This window comes from Lissotriton vulgaris, chromosome 11 (genome assembly GCF_964263255.1).
Source record: "Lissotriton vulgaris chromosome 11, aLisVul1.2, whole genome shotgun sequence".
NCBI lineage: Eukaryota > Metazoa > Chordata > Amphibia > Caudata > Salamandridae > Lissotriton > Lissotriton vulgaris.
Genome location: NC_141699.1, coordinates 658459315 through 658483092, shown reverse-complemented (window position 1 = coordinate 658483092; position 23778 = coordinate 658459315). Strand labels below are relative to the sequence as shown.

Here is a 23778-nt window from a genome sequence, read left to right as displayed (position 1 = left end):
CCGTGCGAGATGCAGAGCAACGACGGCGGGGGAGACCTGCAGCAAGAGTCTCGCAGGATAAGTGAGCAGGGTGGTGGCGAGTCAAAGCCCCGCGCTGTTGTTTGCTTCAGAAATGGCCTCTCTCTATGGGCCAAAGCAGGCCACCGCCATTAAACCGCTGAAACAACACCGCCACAGCAGCGGTCCAGTGTTTGGACAATAAGGGTCGAAATCGGCCCCTAAGTCTTTTGCAGCCTATTTGTTTAGCATGGGGACTGGTGTTTACAAGCGCCTCCCACTTTGCTGTGAGCAACAGAAAAATTAAGTAAATTATGTTACAATCTTGCTGGGGTAAATGAAATGTAAAATGAACTGTACACATTCAGCAGTTAGGAAATGAGAAATCAAGCACAATTTGTTATTTTTTAAGTATGATAGAAACAAAGATTTTAATAGGATCAGAATACATCCCAATACTTTACTTGGTGATGCAGAAATAACAAATATTCTCTGAAACACGATTTCCACACAATATCAATTGTATGCAATATGATTTTTTCAGTAAAACTGAATGTATGAGCAAATTTAGTGACCATTTCAATGTAAAATTTCTTTAGTTAAATAAAAAAAAACGCCTATGTGATGATCATTAAAACCAGGTGATCATGAATTTTTGTCATACTAAAAAGTAGGTTTTGGTTCTAAATAAAAGTTTGGGGGGCACTGCTCTAATCTGTGGAGCTCGGAAATAACAGATGTCCATTTATTAAACTGAAACGCATGGCATGTTGTGTGTTAGTTGAAATACGTAATTTCATATTTTCCTTTTGGCACTTTTTAGGTGCTGTGACATCCTTTTCAGTGGGATATGTCAACATTAATTGGGATCTTTCTGGAGAACTGGCTCTGGCCATTTTTACTGGATTGGACGCTGGAGCTTTGTTTCTCATGCGCTTCATTCCTAACATCTGGGTCTGTTATGCTTCATATCTGGTATTTAAGGCATCATACATGCTCCTAATCACAATAGCAACGTGAGTATGAGCCACCAGTTTTGGTCATTATATTTTACTAACTCCCCAAATAAATACAAATTTGCATTTTTATGATTCTACAGGATTTTATGTAATTTCGTATCTGTTCCTGGAGTCTATGCTACCTTTCATTAGAGCAACTGCACAGAGATGACATTGTGTAAAGGCACTGAAGTCTTTCCAATGGCTCGATATTTAAGAAAATGTAAACAAACCATTAGGAAGTAAACATTTGAAAAAATTATAGTTTTGATTTTTTAATAGCAACATGCTCTTTGCGTTGCACTGCTTAGGGGGGAGATGTAGAGGAAGCAGTGTCTCACTACTTGAGATAGAGGAAGCAGACGCAACATGTGCTCTTACTGGTCAGAACTAGTCTAAGGGGCATATTTACTAGCCCCCTTGCACAGCTGGAGCATCTCTTTTTGTGACGATCTGGAAACGCACATCACAAAATCATATATATGAGGCCACACAAAGCCACTATACATTGCTTTGAATTGCCTTGTAGATATGGTGAAAGACAAGGCAGTGCAAATCGCTGTGTTGCCTTACTCCACACTCAGGAAGCATTCAATGGGCTTTGTGGAGGGTTTTTCCCTTGATGCACTCATAGATTTTGACACTTCCCCAGAACAACAAGAGCATGTAGACCTGGGAGAGCACTAAAACCTTACGCCTCACCCCAATAACTTTATTTCTCTTCCTTGGTGTGCTGCATTCTGGTTCTGGCCTGTTCGGAGTGCTGAGGGTGCAGGCTGAAATGACCGTGGAGGCCGTGCTGATATGAGCATGGGGGGTGATTTCCTGGCATCTGAGAAGAGGGGGCTGGAGGCCTGCTGTGTGTTGTTACCACCCCCAACTCTACTTGGAGGACAACTGGACCCGGTGGAGAAGCATCGTAGGAGGTAGGTGGAGCGCTGAATGGAAGATCCGGACCCATGGAAAGTGTGAGATTGTCGGCCTAGTGGTAAAATGCTTGGGTTTCCAAGTGGCATGACGCTTCCCGTTGCTCGATGGTGATGTAGGGAGGTGAGGAAGGTGATAACAGCAGCAGGACGGAGGGGCCCCAGCACATGAACATTCTCCTGGCCTGCTTGGCGTAGAGGCCGAGGCGGTGTGGCTGCTGCACTGCGGTGACACAGTGGAGAAGTGTGGCATTCCCGGGCCTGTTGGGCCTGAGATGGGAGCGGGGCACATTGGAGGGTGAAGTGCAGGAACCCGAGGCATCCAGGAACCACGGCAGCTAGGCAACTTGCAAGGACTAGAGGGGGGCGCAGGTACTCAGTGGGCTGTGTTCATTGGAAAGGTTTCCCTCCTCACTGAGAAGGATATCAGAGGTGCCCTGGCCATAGCCCTGCATATGTGCCTATGCAGATGGGGGTGCAGGCCCCAACGACGCTGCTGGAGGGTGGCAAACAAACAAAGCTCCAATTTGACAGCAGGCTGTGTGAGTCTGGCACGCACTCTGAAGCAGCTACTGAGCACAACGATGGTCAACTGCCGCCCAATTTGGAGATCCTGGTTGAGATCCGTTCTGGTCTAAAGGCTATGGACACTAAGGGGCCGATTACGATGGCAGTCGGACGAGCTTCTAACTGCCATCATGGCAGGAACGGGAGTGGCCGACAGGTAGTCGGCAGTCCCACCTGCCAAATTACAATCCAACTGCTGTGGATGATGACAGAAAAATGCCTCTTTGCATTGACGTTTGTGCTGTGGCCTGGAAAAGTGCTGCATCACAAGCCCAATGCAAAAAGGCATGTTCGGAAATATCCCTGCACCCTCTGGTAGGCACTTACAATGTAGGGCTGTTTAGGGGGCCCAAAGCAGAGGGCCACCTGGGACAGGGACCCTGCAAGTCCATGTCAGAAGAACCAACGTGAAATGGAAGGTGGAAAGGTGGATCGTAATCCCCACAGCGGTGCCTAAAAAGGCACTCCCTCCATTGTGGGGAATGCGATCAGACCGACCACCCGAAGGGGTCGTTATCCCCTCGGGAGCTGTTGGTCGGTCCCTGGGCCAATGCGGTCCTACCAACCACATTCTTAAGCAGCGTTCTAACCACAGTTAGAGATGTCGGTGACGTCAGTGTTGATCCCATCAACATCGTAATGGGCTCCTAACTTACATGCGTATTAACCACCTGGAACATGTCATGCAGAGGGTGGATAAACATGACGGCCACCTTGACCAATTAGAGCAACGAATATATGACACAAAAGATGTGCAGGCGGAGGCAAGGAAGCAATTGCTGAAAATGGACAAGGTATTGGAGTTGATCAGAGCCAAGAACAAGATCCTCGAGGCTCACTCCCATTAAATTAACCTCAGAATCATAGACCTTCTAGAATCAACCAATATCACAAGAATGGAGGAGTTTGTCAAGGGCATGCTTAGAGACCTGTTTGGGGATGGACATTCAGCCATGTTCGCAGTTCAGCGCAACCATAGGTCACTTGGCTCTAGCCCCCCCGGACTCCTGCCAGCTCAGTGGTGGCACAGCTCCTGAACTAGCGGGACCGGGACACAGTGCTGCAACTGATCCGAGAGCGCTGCACAATTCAATACCAGGGCAAAGCCCTTTCCTTCTATCCTGACTTCACTATTATGGTACAGGCAGCCAGGTGCGAGTTCACTCCAGCAAAAAAGATATCGCAAAAGGCTAGGGCCCCCTATGCAAGGATCTCAGCGTGTCTGAAAGTAATATGGGAGGGCAAGCAATACTCTTTTAATGACGCTAAAGCAGCATTGAAATTTGCCAAGCAAGTTGCAGCAATGGGACCCCCTGGTTCTTCCCCGGCAAAGTGGATTGATCCTACATTGAGCGATAATAATTGATTTTGCATAACCTGCTGTGAGAAAAGATATTGATTTCACATTCTGAGATACTGTATCATAAGCTATGTTGCATTGCATTCCATGTAGGTCTTGATACTGTTGTTCTTTGAGTAGCCACCTGCTTAGACCTTGGCACACATGTGCATACATGATGGGTGAGTAGTGAACACATGAGATGTGCTATTGCTCTTAGCAATCTGTTTGTAAAAGCTGATCTTGGCCACCCTATCACTTTGTTGGGAGTGTATGCCTGGTTTTGCTCTGCCCCACGGGATGAGTCCCTTAGCGGTCGATTTTCATTGTGGGGTATTGGGAGGGGGGTAGATGCATGACAAAGTCAGGTGGTTTGTGTGGGTGGGATTGGTAGGGACTGTTGTTTGTTTCAGCATTGGATGATGTATATACTGAATTGTGCTGTTGCCCCTCTTGTGAAGGGGGAATCACGGAGCATTTGCAGCATTACATACCTATGCGGACAGATGCCCTGTATTACATTTCTTACATGGATCACTTGCAGTCTTAATGACCACCGTAAAGCCCGCCAAGTCTTTGCATATTTTCAGCGACATGCAATATATTTTTTGCAAGAACTACACCTCACTGAGGCTTCTGCGTCTAGGCTTAGGTCCAATTTGATAGGTGAGAAATACACCTCACTATACTCTATCTATAGCAAGGGGTTGGAGTGGCACATGCGCAGAGCCTTTATGTGCTTGTTGGAGGCAGGCTGAATCAGTAGGGCCAGGAGCAACTTTATGGGGGGGACTTCAATGTAATCCTAGATCCCATGAAGGGAAGGGGTAGCACCTCCATGCGTCCTCACCTGCAGGTGGCTGCACAACTAAGCCTACTCATGAGTGACTTTGACTTACATGACATTTGGAGCTCCAGCAACACAACACCTAGAAAAGGTACATGCATAAATACCGCACATTCGACCTGGTCACGTCTGGATTACTGGCTATTGTTGCATGATGTTGTGGCATGGTCGGCATGGTCCTTGCATCTTCACAGTACTCTCTCAAATCACAATCCGGTAATCCTAGCACTGCAGCTGCCAGTCACTCCTTCCCGGGCTTTTGCTTGGCGACTGCCATCAGGGGCATTAAGGGACCAGGTATTTCTGGAAGAAATTAAGCAGGCTAGTATGATATATTTTGACGACAATGATACTGAGTGTGTCACGTGTGCCACACTATGGGAGGCCTTTAAGGTGGTCATCTGCAGGGAATGTTTAGGCTGCCAAGAGCACAATGCTCCGCGCTCTTTAGGAGGACTTCACTGACTGTGGTCAGGTCTGACTCTGACTCTGGAGGTCAGCTTCTTCTCCAGGGGGGATCCAAACATTTTGGCTGCCATACTGGGGAAACTAACGGAGTATGAGGAGATCCCTCAGTGGGAGGTACACTACAGGGGGTATGAGGCAAGGGCACGGCGCTTTGGAGAGGGTGAACTACTGGGCAGGTCTTTAGCCCTGTTACTGTTGAAACCATTAGTGAGTGACTACATCGCTGAATTATAGGATGAGGAGGCGCACATGCAAACTACCACTGAGAATGTTTAGGCATTGATGCTCAATTTATTTGCCTTGCTTTACTGTTTGCAAATGGACCTCCCTGATTATTTTGACTTGATTTAGCTTTTGTGGCTGGAGGAAGGCCACAGGCGCTATCTGGATGAGCTATTCACGGTAGAGGAGATCATTGGGGTTATTTGCTCGCTACCTGCAGACATGGTGCTGGGTATTGATGGGCTGCCGGTAGCATTCTATTAGGTATAGGCCCTGTTACTTGCGCCCCGCTAGCTGAACGTATTTGCAGAGGCTATGGATACTGGGGAGCTTCCAGCCTCCCTGGGAGAAGCTCTCATTGTCACGATTCTTGAGCTGGGTAAGGACCCCTTCCAATACAACTCCTATAGGCTCCCCTACTTGATAAATAGATGGCAGCAACATGAGCGCAGCTCGCCTCATGCTTTCTCCAGCTGCTTCCATCGCTTGTACGGCCGGAGTTTATTCCTGGGACATTCATATCACACAACCAGTACACCTGCTTCACTATTCTGCATTTTAGAACCCTTGCTCCACGCTGCGGCAATTTATTTTAGACTTGCAAAAAATACAGTTGATGGACAGAATGCAGAACAATGTCTTACATTCACCCCAGTACAAAGATCTGGGCCTAAATCCATCGTTTTTTTGCACTCCACATCACCCTAGGTCAGACAATGGCTATGTGCAAATCAGCCTTGACCCTGTGCCTCATGGGAACAGTCCAGCCCGAACTACCAAGCCATGTCTTTCCTAGATCGGAATCAAGCATCCAAGGACCGGTTTCTGGCTATCAGCCTTCTTCAGCCTTCTTCAGCCTGGATAGCTTGACTCCAGTGATGTGGAGAGCCTGAGACTCACGTCTGAGCATACCAAGCCCACTGACATTGTTCTGCATTCTGTCCATCAACTGTGGTTTTTGCATTTGTCAACCCGAGTCCCATGCAAGTCGGGCTGAAGACGGCTGGAATGCCAGAAACCGGTCCTGGGAAGCTTGTTTCCGGTCCAGGGAAGGCATGGCTTGGACTGTTCCCATGAGGCACAGGGTCAGACTGATTTGCATATGGCCATGTCTGAACTGGGGTGGTGTGGAGTGCAAAATACCGATGGATTTAGGCCCAGATCTCTGTACTGGGGTGAATGTATGACATTGTTCTGCATTCTGTCCATCAACTGTGGTTTTTGAATTTTTTTTAGACGCCATTAAGGCATTTCATTCCCTCAAGTGGCCATATTGGTCTGCCCTCCTTTGGTGACTGGGGCTGAGCGCAACGTACATCAAGGCTGTAGGATTGTTGTATTCGCATCCCACAGCACGGCTGTGCATTAACAGAAGGTTGTCAGAGCACTCTGCTGTCACTCGGGCACCAGACAGGGTTGTCCATTATCGCAGATCCTTTTTGCGATAGCTATGGAACTCCTCGCCTGCATCAACAACACGCCCAGAGAGGGGTTGGCCTTTTTGCCAGTTGTGTGTTGGTGTCCCTGTAGGTGGATGATGCCAATTTAGATCCGTTCATTAGGGAATTCACCAGGTTTGGGGGGTATCAGGGATTATTATCAATAGGGCAAAGTCTATTGTCTTACCCTTGACCAACTGCACCCCTGAGAAGGGCTGCACTACAACTGCAAGGGGCTGATATCAAGACACACAGGGCTCCCTTTCCTGCGGACTTCACTGCTGGGGGCCTGACGCTCTGGTTACCCCCGCCGCCGTGCTGATTACATCGCTCGGCCGCGGAGAGGGGAAAACCACAGCCCCCAGCCTGCCTCGGAGGACTGTACCACCCACTTCCCTTCCAGCGTGCCCAGAGGCGCTTAAACTCACGCAGCTTCCACTGAGGAGCGGGGCTGCACTACACCTGCGAGGGGCTGATATCGAGCCACACAGCGCTCCCTTTCCTGCGGACTTCACTGCTGGGGGCCTGACGCTCTGGTTACCCCCGCCGCCCTGCTGATTACATCACTCGTACACGGATAGGGAAGAACCACAGCCCCCAGCCTGCCTCGGAGGACTGTACCGCCCACTTCCCTTCCAGCACGCCCGGAGGCGCTTAAACTCACGCAGCATCCTCTGCGTTGCGGACAGCGCCGGGCGGAGCCTGGGCAGAGGGCAGGCCATCTGTGGCCGTCCGGGGACGGCAAGGGACGGGACGGGCCACCTAACTATCTTCACTCCTGCCTAAGCATGGGTAAGCGCAAACTGTTCAATTCACAGGACCTGGGTGGTAGTGAGGCCAAGGTGGCCAGAAAATAATCCTCTATCATTTCATACCTTACGTCTGCAGTGGGGGTCCTATCATCCCAAATAGAATCAGCTGAACGAAAACTGGGTCTCCCTACCAATGCTGTACTAAGGGAGGGACCAGAATCTATGCAATCAGTGCAACAAGCAATTATTCCTATGGAGCCCGTAGTAACTGTTACACATAAGCCCCTGCCCCAACAAGTGCAAGAGGGGGAACTGAGACGACCGCCCAAACAGAGGATATTACCCTTACTGCACCTCCAATGTCCAATAATGGTGATCCTACCACTGCGGGGTTTGCTCCAAAAGAGGCACGCAAGAAATCACGGAAAAAGGATCCCAAACCTGCTGGTTTAAACAGTGCGTCCCAATCCAATCAATCCACTAATCTTTCAGACCCCAAAGTGCGAGATCTGATTGAAGAAATACTAACAACACGGGTGGAACAGGCTCTATCGAATATTGCTAAGGACATCATCAATACTCTTAACAGTTGTGTTGCCGACCTACTATCCAAATGTGATCGACTAAACTCATTTTTGATTCGGCATGAGGCTCTTGTATCACAAAAGCAGCTAGACTCTAACCTTTCCGCTGCCCCCATACCCTCCGAGTCTCAGGTAATGTCCACACAAACTCAAGGGCCCCTTGTAAATCATGACCAGCAGGTGAAACTTCTACTTCCCCAGACTGGGTCAACACAGTCTCTCTGTATCCCAACAGGGGGCTCTGCTCCTCACTCGAACCTTGACAGTCAGCATTCAGCAGAGGCCTCAATGCGGTGATGCGGTGATGGGTTTGTGGGTCATATGGACGCTGAGGCTGTGATACAGAAAGGAGTAAAGGCACTGCAACAACCCCATATCAACTTACCCCCTGATGCTAGTCCTTTTGTGATTGTTTTAGTTGGTGTCCCATCCCTAGACACAGGAGTGGTAGAGTCCTACGGGTCTATTTTGAATGCTACGAAGAGATGGTGTGACCAAAATTATTCGGGGTGTGACAATATCTCAAAAAAATGTATTATGGTAAGGCGGGTTGGCTGGATTGGGAAAACTGTTAAAAGAACCAAAGGGGACTGTGTGATTGTTAACTTTGACAGCTCCTTCCCACCTCCAAGAATGTTTTGGGATGGTTCTGCCCTGAAAAGCGGGGAGGGACAAGTGAGAGCAGTGCCCCATGTCTTTTTCTATCCTGACCTAGGCCCCCGTCATCCAACTGCTAACTCGAGTTCTTTTTCTACTAGTGGTCCATTAAGGTGGCAATCAAGTATACATGATAATAGGCCTGTGAGGAAGAACGGGAGTGTCCTAGGTGTGATAAGTAGACCTACATGCCCGGACCCAGTGGCTACAGGCTAGGTAGCCCTCTGGTTCTGGCAAATAGGTTCTCTCCATTATCTGACCTAAATAGCAATGACTGACTAGGGGAAGGCAATGCGAGTTCCTTACTATGTACAAACGATCTTACTCCTGTACTAGTGACAGACCCCTCTTATAGAATAGTCAGCTGGAATAATGCTGGGTTAAGGTCCAAGAGGGAGGACCAGAATCGGCTCAAATTTATCAAAGGTAAGGATGTGATAGCACTACAGGAGACCTGGGAGGCACATAGTAACTTCTGGCTGGATGGTTACAAATCATACTTTCAACCAGCACGACCATCAGTGTCAGGACGAGCTAGGGGGAGGTTTGGTGACACTGATTTCTGTGAATCTAAAAGGGATAGTCCGCCTCCCCAAATTGCTTAGTGGTAGAAATTAGTGACCAACTCAGAGGGAAGTTGTTGTTAATTAATTCTTACAATTCAAGAGAGGGTACTAATTTTAATGAACACCTTCTTTTTTTAGAACAATTTATTGGAAACTATAAAAAAGAGTATAACACTTTAATCGATATTATATTGATGGGAGATTTTAATACACATTTGTGTAATTTTAACTGCCAAACTAATGATAAACATAGTATGCCCATAGTAGCATCTACACATTTTGAACACAATCAGAGGGGGCTGGCTCTAGAGGATTTCTTGGCATGTGAGAATCTCTATGAACCTTTTTTGTCGAAGAGAGAGAAAGAGTAGTAACCTTTAAGTCTAAAGACAGTATCTCAATCATTGACTATATTTTTCTGACACCTACCCTTTTGGACCATGTACTCTTCTATAATGCCACAGAGTCCCCCTTCAGTGACCATAATCCGGTCAGTCTGAAACTGAATGCAGGTCTTATTAGAATTGATAATCTAAATCCTACAGGGGGAACCTTGAGTCTAGCCATTAGAGATCAAGGCAGACGGTTGAAATGGTCTAAAGTAGTTCCCGATCTAATTCTGAGTGACCTCAGTGTTAAAATGGGAGTAGATATCCAGAAATGTTTGGTGGATATTAACCATCCAGAGGAAACAATTTTAGCATTTGAGGCAATCTGTAAACAAGTGGCAACAGACCTAAGAGCTCCATCTAAACCCAGAAGAATAGTAACGAATAGATGGTTTGATACTAAATGCTCAAAAGCTCACCGTAATCTGAAGTCAGCCTTAAAAGCCCACCCTAGGGATAAAGCACTCATTGCTTCCCTCAGAAAGGACTACAAAACTACACTGCAGACTCATAAAAACAGCATCAAAAACGCAACATGGGACAGTCTGACATCTGCTGCTGTCCTGAAAGATAGCGCCAAATTCTGGGCGATTGTGAGTAGCCCTCTGTTAACTGGGGAAAACAATGGGTTGTTAGAAATAAATATCACTGAATCTGAGTGGTTGGGACACTTTGAGATAATCTATGCCAGCAATGAAAATTTTGATCCCTTTATACCGCCAGTAAATTGTACATCTGCCTCTAGGGACTTATTTCAGGAAGCAGATGTGGAAAAGGCAATATTAGATACTGCTGCCAATAAAGCCCCGGGACCAGATGGGGTTCCATCTGACTTGTTTAAGGTCGACCCCAAACTATGGGCTTCAGTTCTGACAAATGTTTTTAAGTCCACAGTAAACTATGGTTTTCCCGCCTCTTGGTCCCGCTCAACCATTGTACCAGTCTATAAAAAAGGCCTTCGAGGGGACCCGAGATGCTACAGACCAATTTCACTAATTGACTCCTCTGTAAAAATCCTAGGGAAAGTTTTGCTGTCCAAATTAAATGATAGGGTTAAGGAAAAGGGGTTATTAGCGGAAATACAGTACGGATTTAGAGCCGGGAGGAGTACTGTGGATCAGAGCCTAAACCTGTACTTTTTAGTCAATAAGTATACAGCAGCTAGAAAGGGTTCTATGCATCTCCCTTTTATGGATTTGTCCACAGCTTTTGATCTAGTTACTAGGTCAAAGCTGTGGACAATCCTATTGGACATGGGGATTGATTCTGGCTTGGTGCTTTATATGGCGGATCTCCATCGGGAACTTTATGCCAATGTACGAATGACGCATGAGGGCTCTTGTACCAGATTTTTTAAATCTGGGAGAGGGGTGAGGCAAGGGTGTATCCTTGCCCCTCTCCTTTTTACACTGTACATTAATGCCCTGGAAACAACATTGTCACCAGCCACATTAGACGTCCTGCGTATAGGTAGCACCATTATTCCGGTGCTCCTATACGCGGATGACGCAGTTTTGCTAGCTCGTACCCCCATTGCCCTCCAACAGCTACTGAACTCCTTTGGAGATGTTATGTCTTCTCAGGATTTGGTTGTGAACTCTTCCAAATCACAGGTCATTACTATGGGGCAACATGTTAAGAAGCAAAGAACACTCTTCTGTAAAGGTATTGAACTACAAAGAGTAGTGGCATTCACATATTTGGGGGTTTTATTTGATAAAAATTGTTCCTGGGCCACCCCAAAAAACTGCTAAAAGAAATGCCCTAACTTGTGCAGGATCTGCCCTGCTTAATCTGACCCATCGCCTAGGGGGAAAGCCATATGATGCAATTTTAAAAATATATAAAGCCAAATGCAGAGCATTAACCATCTATGGTGCTGCTATTTGGGGTTATACCTCAATGACTGAGATACAAAGGGCTGAAAATAAGGTATTTCGGTGTCTTCTCTCGGTCCCCCAATCTACTGCCACTTTTGCAGTACATCAGGAATTAGGTAGGGGGTATGTTGAAGACCTGATAAATTTGGCCCCCCTCATACAATGGATAAAAATATGGCTTAATCCAGACTTAATTTTAAAACAGCAAATCATGAGGGATTGTATTTGCCTAGATAATGCCAAAGATATCAAATGGCTTTCCTATGTCAAATCTGTTTTTATTAAGCTAGGAAGACCAGAAGTTTACGAAAGGCCGGACTCTATTATGAAAGGAGACATAAATTGGGTCAAAACGCACTTTATGGCTCTAAGGTCAGATGAGCGGGAGGCTGATGAATTGCTCAAACCCACAGTAAGAGCCCATTTTTTAATTGCAACCCCAGATTCCTTGGAATTATATTTAAAGGTAGTCACTAGACCTTTCCACAGATGGCTACTAACAAGGTTTAGGTTCAATCAAATCCCTTTTTTGTTAGGAACAAACCAGGTATGGAATACTGTTGACAAGGTTTTACCCTGTGACTGTGATAATTGTTCTGACCAGGACACTACTCATTTCATCTTTTTCTGTAAACATTATTCAGTAATAAGGAAAAAATACATCATTCCATTACTTAAGGGCACAGGGTTACGTCAAGTCAAACCTGCTCTAATGTTCCTGCAATTGTTGCACAATGTCTGGGTCATTTTTAATATTGGGAGCTACTTGGTGGCAGCTGTTAGATTGAAAAAGCTAAGACCTATTAATATCGCTGAAGTATGATGCTCTATGTTTTATTGTAGTCCATTGTATCTGGTTATGCATTTTGCACCATAGGGTGTAGTATTTGGCTTTTAAAACTTATGAATAAATATTATTGATTTTATATTGTGCTCACCAATCGATAGAATGTATTTATATTGTATGTTGTATTGAGTCCTTTTATGATTTTAATTTAATCGAATAAAGTGTACTGAATGAATGAATGAATGAATGGCTCTGAGTTTCCTTTGATGTTAGCTAGGGAAGCAATTAAATATCTTGGAATTTGGCTTAGCAGGATCACAGATGAACTCTGGAAAAATAACTATGGCAAAATGCTTGACTGCCATGATGAGAGGTTAGCTGAGTGATTGTGGCTCCCATTGTCACTTACAGGATGGCTGGCCATTGCTAAAATGGTCATCCTACCACAGTGCTTGTACCTGTTCCTAAATCTGCTGCTCCCCTTGTCTCTCGGCTTCCGTGGGCAGCTCTGTTTGTGCCTCATTTCACTCAAAAAGCGGGTTTTCAGCTGTGTGTTGCCTGAGACACGTTGACGCTTCCCTTTAAACAAGGCGGTCTTGGAGCCCTGGACTTGGAATTCTATTAGTTTTGCACCCAGGCCCAATTTGCACACCACTGGCTATTTGTGACCCCGTTCATGGCCATACGCCCGAGCATGATTGGGCGGTGCTCTGCCCATTGCAGATGGGTATATTAAATCCACAGCGGAACGCATGGACACAGTGGCATGCACGGTGTGGGCATGGGATGCTTCAGAACCCTTCTAGACCACTTTTATGACCCTTTGGTGCCCTTCATTGCACACCCCTTACTGCCAATGACATCTGATCCTGGTACTTGTGCCAGACTGCGTAAACTTGGACGAATATCCATGGGGACACTATTCCTCAATGATTCATTTATCTCAGCACAGGACACACCCTCCAGGCCTGCGATTCTGCTTTCCTTTACACATACACATATTTCTAAGTATGTCTTGCTATGCATACATTATTTGCAGAGTTTCGGGATGCCCCCACCATTTTAGGTATTAGAAATGTTCCAAAATACCCCCTTGCCCCATCGACTTACCACAAGACTGTACGCCCGCATGCAACGCACAGTGCCAGGTAAGGCAGCGTGGGATATGGATCTCATGTCTCCGCTAAGAGATGCTCGAAGGCAGTACTGCTGAACACAGTCCAGGGCATTATCCCCAAACTATCGACTTAGATTCATACACTTCAAATTTCTACATTGTATGAACTGCACCCCAGCAAAGTTGCACATAATGGAGCTGGGAGGCGACTCTATATGTGGCAGTGGCTTAGCTCCAGCCGCAGATTTTCTGCACCTCACCTGGAAATGCCTGGGTATTGCCACATATTAGGAGGAGATTTTTGCTAGACTAGGTGACATATTGGGGCTCCCACTTGAGTATTCTCCCCTAATTGCACTTCTGGGATGTGTGAAGGCGTTACCTCCGCACATGCTCAATCTGGCTGCGCTCATGTTGCTGCTATCTAAATGAAGGGTGGCTATGTGGTAGGGCGGCGCACCCTGCCCTGGGTGACAGACTGGTTTAAGGATGCTGCCTATTGCCAGGAACAGCTTAAGAATTCATGCCATTGCAGTCGGGACCCCAAGATATTCGGGCCCCACTGGGGAAATATTTGCAAATCCATACACCAGCTGAAGCCAAAGATGGCGGATTGGTGTAATGAACGTATACTGAAAATAAAACATAGGTCCCCTTGAATGACTAACCCCCTCACATGGGCAAGAGGTGCGCTTTGGACTGATGTAACCAGATGCAATGTGTGTGCTTATACTGATACAAATGGCAATGCTGATTGTTTGTTATGTATTGTATTATGTCATGGTTAACCTCTTAAGTGCTGCGCCTATACCAGCGGCCGACGGCACCACTACCTCGGGAGTGCTGCCGTCGGCCGTTGGACGTTCCAGCTGCACCTGCGCAATGGAACGTTTAGCACTGGAGCTGGACGTTCCAAAGCAGCTAAGGTGTTAAACTTCGACACTTATGGCATTTTTCCAACCAATGGGACAGACTGGCATGATGTACTTGTAAGTGATGTTCATAGTATGTGATACTGTGTGTACATTGGAGGTACAGTGCATACCAAATGGAAATAATGGCTTCCTGACCAGAGTCCTCTAACCAGTTATCCATATACACTTTTTGTATTGCTCCTGATCCGAAGATGGCAGCTGTAAGGCTTTCATAAATGCTGGATATAAATGTATGCATGTGTATCAGGTGCCTAGTGTGTAAAGCACGCCAATGTTTACTGTCTGACTATGCTAAGATAAGGTTGTGTATGAAGTCAATAAATAAAAAAAAATAAAGAAAGGCTAAACACACACCTGCACATATTGAACTTGGGCCAAGAAACTGAGCAGGGGGAAAAATCCTTGGAACTTAGGGCCACAATTGGAATTTGATGGATGGATTGCTCCATCAGAAATGTGGGGTATATCCCGTCCATCATATAACACTGGCATAGGACATAAGGCACTTATAATATGGCAGATGGGTCTACCACATTTGTGAGGGAGTAAACCATCTACTGAACTCTAAATAAGGCCCTTACCATGTGTTGCACTGTTGACTTCACTAGGATAACACCCCCATTGCCGGCTAAACTGTCACTGCTGGGAGCAGGTGCTAGATTCCTATGAGTTAAATTTTGTATAAACAGTACATCAAGCTGTGAGTGTACTATTTGCCCGGGATCAAAAACTTAGTTAAAGTAGTAGACCAAAGACTGCATCACAATGCTACTTTCTTCAAAGGCTATACATTTACCACCATTTTGCATTCTCCTGGAGAAAGGCCTTTCTCCTCTTATCCTGGTAACATCCAGTCAATTTTTTTAACCACACACTTGCAAACAGGTTTTACATTGGTTTTGAAAATTCACAAATATGCCAAAATTGGAGCAGAGGAAAAACTTCCGAAAGTGGTTGCTCAATAGTGCACATCAGTCAAATGGGAGGTCGGGATTTAATTTTCTGTTTCCTGGCTCCACATTTCACCTACTCCTCTAACCCTCAACTGGAGTGGCAGTGATTCTGATGGCAAAGCCATGAGGCTGGCCTTCTCAGGGAAATGTAATCAATTAATCAATCAATCAGTCTTGTATAGAGCAACTTGTCACCCAGGGGAGTCTCCAGGTGTTGGGGTTTCGCGATCCTTGGTGGAAAAACCATGTCTTGAGCTTCTTCCTGAAGTCTTCCCTCAAAGGTGCAGTTCACAAATGGAGGGGTGGTCGTTCCAGGACTTGGCAGTGAGATAGGGGAAGGTACAACCTCTGTAGTGGCTTTCACAGATGCGGGGGTGCGTGCCAAGGCAAGGGAGGTGGAGCGGAGCTCCTTGGTAGGTCGGTGGAGTGTCAGGTGGTGGTTGAGGTAGGGGGAACCGGAGCTGTGGAGGGCTTTGTAGGCGTGTGCCAAGAGTTTGAAGAGGCATATTTTCTGGACCGGGATCCAGTGCAGGGTTTTGAGGTGGAGGTGGTTCTGGTGCTGGTTCTTCTGGGGAGGGTGAGGATGAGCCTTGCTGCAGTGTTCTGAATGGGCTGGAGGTGGTTGAGGAGCTGTTTGGTGCCTCCAGCGCAGAGTGTGTGGCTGTAGTCAAGGCAGCTTGATACGAGGGCAAGGGTGACTGTTTTTCTGGTAGAGGTGGGGATCCGTTTGAAAATCTTGCAGAGCATGCAGAGGGTATGGAACCAGGAAGAGGACACAGCATTGACCTGTTTCTTCATGATCAGTTGGCTGTCCAGGATGATCCTGAGATTACATGCATGGTCGGTAGGGGTTGGTGTGGGGCGGAGTTTGTTGGGACAACAGGTGTTGTCCCAGGAAGAGGGCTTCTTCCCAAAGATGAGCACTTCCATTTTTGACAGAGTTGAGCTTTAGGCAGTTGGACTTCATCCAGGTGGCGCCGTCAGATATGTAATTCCAGAAGTTGGCTCTGGTGGTTTTGGGGTCTCCTGTGTGGAATAGGATGAGCTGCATGTTGTTGGCGTATGAGATGATACTGAGTTAATGAATTCAGATGATGTCTACTATGTAGTTGTTGAAGAGGGTGGGGCTGAGGAAAAAGTCCTGGGGTACTTTGCAGATGATGTTTTTTTGTTCAGAGGAGAAGGGAGGTAGATGGATCCTCTGAGTTCGACTGGAGAGGACCGAGCAGATCCAGTTGATGTGGTGGAGTCTGATAATGAGAGTATTGTGGGAGCCGGTGTTGAAAGCTGCGAAGAGGTTGAGGAGGATGAGTGCTGCAATTTTGCCTTGGTCTAGGAGGTATCGGATTGTGTCTGTTGCTGCGGTCAGGGATATCTCTGTGCTGTGGTTGGATCAGAAACTAAATTCAGAGGTATCAAGCAGGTTGTTATTTTTCCAGGTTCTCTGTGAGCTGGCGGTTGATGGCTTTCTCCAGGACCTTGGTGGGGAAATGGAGTAACAAGTTGGGCGGTAATTTTTGAGCTCGCTAGGGTTGGCAGTAGGTTTCTTCAGGAAAAGCTTGACCTCCACAAGTTTCCATGCATTGGGGATGGTGGCCATGGTGATGGAAGAGTTGTTCTGCGTGAGGCTGCTGTTGATTTATTTCCTTCCTAGGCTGTAGATGTGGTGTGGGCAGGATTTTTAGAAAAAAAGATGTTTCCAGTCTGTGAGTCGGTAGCTGAGGGTAGAATCTGTAGGTGGGCACGAGTGGTTGAGGTCTGTGGGTTGTGAGTTTAAGTTGCAGTAAATCTCTGTGATCTTGTGGTCGAAGTAGTCCACCAGGCTATCGCAGAGGGCCTGTGAGGGGAGGATCATGTTCTCTGTGGTGACTGGGAAGTAGAACTCTCTGACAATGCTGAAGAGTTCCCTGTTGTGGTTTGTGCTCGCCTCAATGCGGTTGGTAAGGGAGTCCTTCTTGGCCTCCCTTAGGTGATGGTGTTAGTTGTTGAGGGTGGACCTGAAGGTGCTGAGGTCGGTGGGGTTCTTGTTGGAGCACTGATATCTTTATAGTCTCTTGAAGGTGTGTTTGAGGGTCAGTAGTTTGGGAGTGAACCAGCTGGTGTGCTTGATAGGTCAGCTGCTGGTGGTATTCCCTACGGGGCGATGGAGTTGGCGGCAGTGGAGATACATTTTGAGAAGCTCTGGACATTGTGTTCGAGGGTGTCAGAGAGGTTGAGCTTGGTTTCATTGAGAGTATAGCTGTAAAGAGGTTATGTGACTCTAATCCAGTTTGGGTGAGTCTGGGTGGGCAGTTTGGGCAGGGGTTCAAGAGAGCTGGCGATGGTGAAGTGGTTGATGCTGTGGTCTGTCCAGGTTAGCTCGGTTGAGAGCGAGACTGTGATTCTGTCACTGGTGAAGAAGATCGGGTCCAGTGTATGTCCTGCGATGTGTGTAGGGGTGGTGACCAGCCGCGAGAGGCTGATGTTGCTCATGTTCTCCAGGAGAATGGTGGAGTTGGTGACATTGGAGTTTTCGAGGTGGAAGTTCAAGTCTCCGAGGAAGGTGTAGCGATTGGATTCATTCGCCAAGGGGTGATGAAGTTCAGGATGGCGTCACAGAAGCTTGGACAGGGGTCTAAAGGCAATGATTCCTTTGATGGTAGTATTAGCATCTATTCTATATTTTGTAAGTTGAGGTATTCCATGACAGCATACTATGGTCCTCCGTGGTGGTGCATTGGAGAATGTCCTTGTGGATTATAGGGATGCCTCCGCCATTTCTGCCTGGGTGGTCTCGGTCATGTTTAAGCATCTTGTAGCCGGGGTGGCATTGCAGTGGTCACTGTGTTGTAGTTGTTGCCAAACTTAAATATAGTCTTCCCCATAACATTTAGGTGAAGTGGTAAAGCCGAGATTAAATGTCAACAATCCTAGTTCTAGTCCTTTGGCAGTAAGGTGTTTGGATAAAATATTGAGTTGGAAATATCAGGAGACATGTATGTCAAAAATAAAATATTGTGATGCAAAAATATCGCTGTCAAGAATATCATTATTATAGGTAAGTAATATTGTTTTTAAGAATATCATTGTTTTTAATTTTATTTTCAGTAATATAGTTGTAAATAATATCATTTCCCAATTATTTTAATGTGTTTTACTTCATATAATAATTGGTATTATATATATTACTAGCAGCCCGCCCCAGCGTTGCCTGGGGCAGAAGGGGGCTGGGGGCAGCATTTCAGGCTTGCGTGCACTCCCGCCCCGGCCCCGCCCACCACGACATTGTCTGTGTCCCGCACAATGTTGTGGAGGGCGTGGGCCGGGGCGAGAATGCACGCAAGCCTGAAATGCTGCCCGAAGACCCTGATCCTTACCGCAGTTGTTCCGGCCCAACCTCCCGCACCGGCTCCCTCCCGTCTCGTGTCCCAGAGCCTTACCTGAGCTGCCGCTCCCCCCTGAGCTCCTCACTTCACCGCCGCTCCTCCTCGCAAGCCTGAAATGCTGCCCCTAGACCCTGAGCCTTACCGCAGTTGTTCTGGGTCAACCTCCCGCACCGGCTCCCTCCCTTCCCATGTCCCAGAGCCTTACCTGAGCCGCCGCTCCTCCCCGAGCACCTCACTTCACCGCCGCTCCTCTTCATCATCACGTACGTTGCGGTCAGGACACTACTTTTTTTTAAGTTCTATTTTTAAATTTACGTTTTATTTTCATTTTCTATAGCCTATGTCCATCTGCACACCCTGAGGATTACAACAATGTATTGGGTGTGTGGATTGGCGCTGTGGTTCCCAAGTTTACCTTGCCAAAAGGTTTGTGTTCTCTCTTTATAATAGTAGTATAGATTATTATAGTCATTATATTTAGCTATATTAAGTGATGTAAAATGGTTTAATTAATTGGTATTAGTAATTTATATTTTTGCAGTGGATTGTTGGGTTTGTAGAGGAATAGATTGGGAAGGTAATTAAGTAATAATTAAATATTAATTAATTAATCATTTTTTATTATGTGATTTATATTAATTATGTAGATTATGTAATACTGATTTATTTTAGTTATCTTTTAGGTGTGGGTTCTAGGTTTGTAGAGGTGTAGGGTGGGACGCAAATTTAGTAATGAATAATTAGCAAATAATTATTAATTTATAATTAATTATGTTATTGATTATTAATTATGTAAATTGTGTAATACTAATATCTTGTACTTATGTTTTAGGTGCATGTTACTAGGTTTGTAGGGGTTTAGTGTGGAGAGTAAATTAAGTACTAATCATTGACAATTAATTATTAGTTATTAATGAACATGTGAATATCAGTTGGTAAATTGTGCTAAACTTATTTATTTTTGTTTTATTTTAGGTGTGGGCTGCTAGGTGTGTAGTAATAATCAAATATTTACAATATTACAATAGTAAACAATAATTTTTTAATTGCTGTCCAACGAACTCAAAATAAGTCCCTTAGCTTGTGCAACACGTTTTCACCTTCTATGGGAAAACACCCCCATTGCCGGGTGAACTGCAGCTGCTGGGAGCAGGTGCTGAATCGCTGTGAGTCAAACTTTGTATAGACAGCACAGCAAGCTTTATTTCACCCTTCATTCTCCTTTTGTGCTTCACAAGTAGGGTTACCAACCGTCCTGCATTTGCTGATTTGACATGCCATCTTGGCTCCTGTCCTACTGTCCTACTGCTCGCATAGACCCATTGTCCCGCATTCTGGTTTGCCAACATTTTAGACCCTCTCAGAAGATAATCTACTCACATATTCTGCCCTTTTTAAGCTTTGGAAGAGGTACCTTTCAGTGGCTGGGAGGCAGGAGCTGCAGAACAAGAGTGGTCCTACACAATACAGCTTCAGGAGCACGTTCAGCTATTAAGATGGAAACAGCCCTAAATGAGTGAATACGAACCGTGCTTGGGAGCTGTCCTTGAGGTGTGCCCTTGATGGATTTTCTTCCACTAAGCTTGTTTCAATGTGCTGACATATTGTCAGGTCAGTGGCCAGAGGAACATTGAGTGTACGATTTGCCCAGGGTTAAACAGTTTGTTAAAATAGTAGACTCAAGACTGCAGCACAACACTACTTGATTCAAAGGCTATATATTTACCACCATATTGTGGACCTTTCTCCCCTCATCCTGGTAACATCCAGTCACATTTTTTAACCACACGTTATAAACATATTGATTTTGAAAATTCACAAGTATGCCAAATGTGGAGTAGAGGAGAAAGCTCCAAAAATGAGTCGCTCAATGGTGCACAAGTCGGACAAATGGGAGGCAGGGATTAAAACCTGTGTCTCCTGGTTTCACCTTTCCAACTAGTCTACTAAACCTCAATTGGAGTGGCAGTGATTCTGATGGTAAAGCCAAAAGGCTGCCCTTCCCGTGGAAATGTCATTATGTTGTGGTCGTTGCCAAGCCTGAATACAGTGTTTTCCCATCATATTAGGGTAAAGAGGTAAATCTGAGATGAAGGCCCTAATTTGGACAGTGTCAGAGGCAGCTCCGACTTCCACTTTGTCTGGATCTTAGATCTTGTCAGGGGCGGCGGTCTTTCCTCTGATCGCTATGGACCGACTGGGAAGCATTGTAATGCGGCGGTTGGCCCAAAGGTCTATCTGTGGTCGGACAACCACCAACAGCCTATCAAATCCCCATCACACTTAGGCCCTAAATCCTTGTTCTGATCCTGTGGTATTTAGGTGTTTGGACAAGATAATGAGTCTCAAATATAGGGAGACAGGGATATCGGAAATAAAATATCGTGATACAAAAATATCATGATGCAAAAATATCGCTGTCAGAAATATCATTATTTTAGGTATCTAATATTGTTTTTAAGAATATTGTTGTTTTTAATATTTTTTCAGTTGTAAATAATGTCATTTTTTATTTATTGTTAAGTTTTAAAGTTTATCTATTAATATTATGGGGTTGATTACAATCTCATTAGGAAGAGCCCCATATGGGATTCAGTATTGTTGAATATGATTCGGAACCCTTGTATCCGACCAAATCGGTCAACCTTCCGGATGGCCAAGTACGATGCAGGAAAACAGTCTGGGCTGTCCGAATCGGTTCCCAATGAGATTCAGGCAGCCCGAGTTGTTTGGAGCTGAATCGTGCAACCCAATGGAGACGGTCTCAAAACGAGTGAGTACGATGACCGACTCTGACAGCCATTCTGATTCGGTGTGCCCTAGACAAAACAGCTTTGGGAATCAGTCTTTGGGGGCTTGTTGCGGGCTTCCCTTTGACCGGAGGTGACCAAATGTGGCCCATAGGGGTACCCAAGGGACCCTTCTTCCCAACCATGCACAATATGTCAGGCACCATGGGGTACCCGCAACAGGGTGCAAGGTTTTCCCCAGCCACCTCTTTTTTCAATGGGAGCCTGAGATCATGTGCGGTAAACAGGCTCCCTTTGAAGTCAATGGAAATCTGACCGAACTGAGTTCTTAAGCATACGGACACATTGTAATCAGTCAGTAAGACTCCTCAAATACCAATCATTAGGAAAGCATTCCTAACCCTATTCATTGGGAATGCTTTCCTAAAGCAATCGTAAACAAGCACTAAGTGTTACTATTCTTTGTATAATTGGTATTCATTTTTTTATTTTAGTTTGTAATTTTAAGTAATTTAAAATGTTTTATTTAATTTTTTACTGAAACTTTTAGTGTTTCAGCAGGTTGTTGAGTTTGTAGGGGAATATGTAGAGAAGTTAATTAAGTAATAATTAAATATTAATTCATTAATAATTTGTAATGAATTATTTGATTCATATTGTTTATGTAACACTGATTTATTTTAGTTATAATTTAGGGGAGAGTTGCTAGATTTTTAGCGGTATAGGGTGGGAAGTAATTAAGCAACAATTAATTAGCAATTATTTATTAATATAGAATACATTATTTTATTAACTACTAATTATGTAAATTGTATAATACTGATATATTTTAGGTATATTTTAGGGGTGGGTTTCTAGGTTTGTAGGGGTTTACAATCGGGAGTTAATTTAGTTATAATTAATCAACAATTATTTACTATAGTCTTATAGCCCGCCGTAGCGGGCTATACCGGCTATTAAAGGCCAGCTTCTGCTCGGGCCTTTAACAAGGGAGCAGGACTTTAATAGCCGTTATAGCCCTGCTACGAAGGGCTATACGGCTATTAGAACATTCTGCCACTTAAGGGCAGAATGTTCTAACAAATAAAACAAAAGCCTCTCAAAGCTCAAGCGGATTTAAAAAAAATTCTCCTTGCTTCGCCCAAAAATCCACAGTTTTCAGGACAGACAAATGCAGACCTGTTGATTTGTTGCAATAAAGTTTATTAAAGAAAGCCCTAGACCGCTGCCATTACGCACATGTGGAGTGCCTTCAATTTTATAAAGTACAAGTGCTGAACACGTGACAACGTTCGGTGGTAAACAAAGCAAAACCAAAGGGGATGATGGACGGAGTGTTGAACATTGCAAGAACTCACCCCCGTCAACTGGTAGTTCGGGCTGGACTGTTCCCATGAGGCACAGGGTCAGACTGATTTGCATATGACCATGTCTGAACTGGGGTGGCGGAGTGAGTTAAAGAATGATAATGGATTAAACCCAGATCAGTTGACTGGGAGTGAGTGCTTGCAATGTTCAACACTCCGTCCATCATTCCCTTTGGTTTTGCAAAGTTCGGAGGTATTCATAGACATGAAAGATAAATTAATCATCATAATCAGTATGCTGTTACTGTTTAAAACCATTATATAAATACATCATATAAATACAAGGCATTTGAAGACATGGTTTCATCAGATAAAAAGCAGAATTGATTAAATACTTTTAAATGCATAAATATTTAAAAAACATAGCATTATTAAAATGTCACTAAAAATGCTAAAAGAGCTAAACAAAATCACTGAAAACGATATGCGATAGTCGAGGCAAGTGTCCAATTCTATAATCATATCAGAGTCAGTTTATATAGCTCTTGTGTCTGTATCCAACTGTACAGTATTGATACTGGTCAGGATACTATTATATATAAAACAATTACATTTTGTATGTTTTTGGGTGATATTAGTGTATAATGTTATTTTATTTCAGATATTTTCTCACTTACTATTATAAGTATAGGGACACATTATTTTGGCAAGAGATATACTTGTCATGATATTTGTGTCAAATGATATTGTTTACCTCCATATTGTGTCAGTGATTCGGCAGTAGGTGGTTACTGTGTAGCATGTGTGGTAGATATTGATATTTACAAATTGGTGTTTCAAAGTTTAATGCAATTTAATTCCATTTGGGTACCAGAGTTGTTCATTTTCTAATAGTAAATAAAACATTGTTTGACATGGTTAACATTTTAAATA

At 45.0% G+C, this 23778-nt stretch overlaps 1 protein-coding gene across 7 annotated transcripts in view; it reads left to right on the top strand.

Annotated features, from left to right (window-relative positions):
- The window catches only part of SLC19A3 (solute carrier family 19 member 3), a 550876-nt gene that overhangs the window by 263917 nt on the left and 263181 nt on the right, over positions 1 to 23778 (top strand). For all 7 annotated transcript variants that reach the window (XR_015300937.1, XM_086943756.1, XM_086943754.1 and 4 more), the window contains one exon: positions 821 to 1013. Coding sequence is in view for 6 of the 7 variants with exons in the window: in XM_086943756.1 (XP_086799882.1) it covers positions 821 to 1013 (193 nt within the window). In the remaining variant the exon portion in view is untranslated. The remainder of the gene's footprint in view (positions 1 to 820; positions 1014 to 23778) is intronic.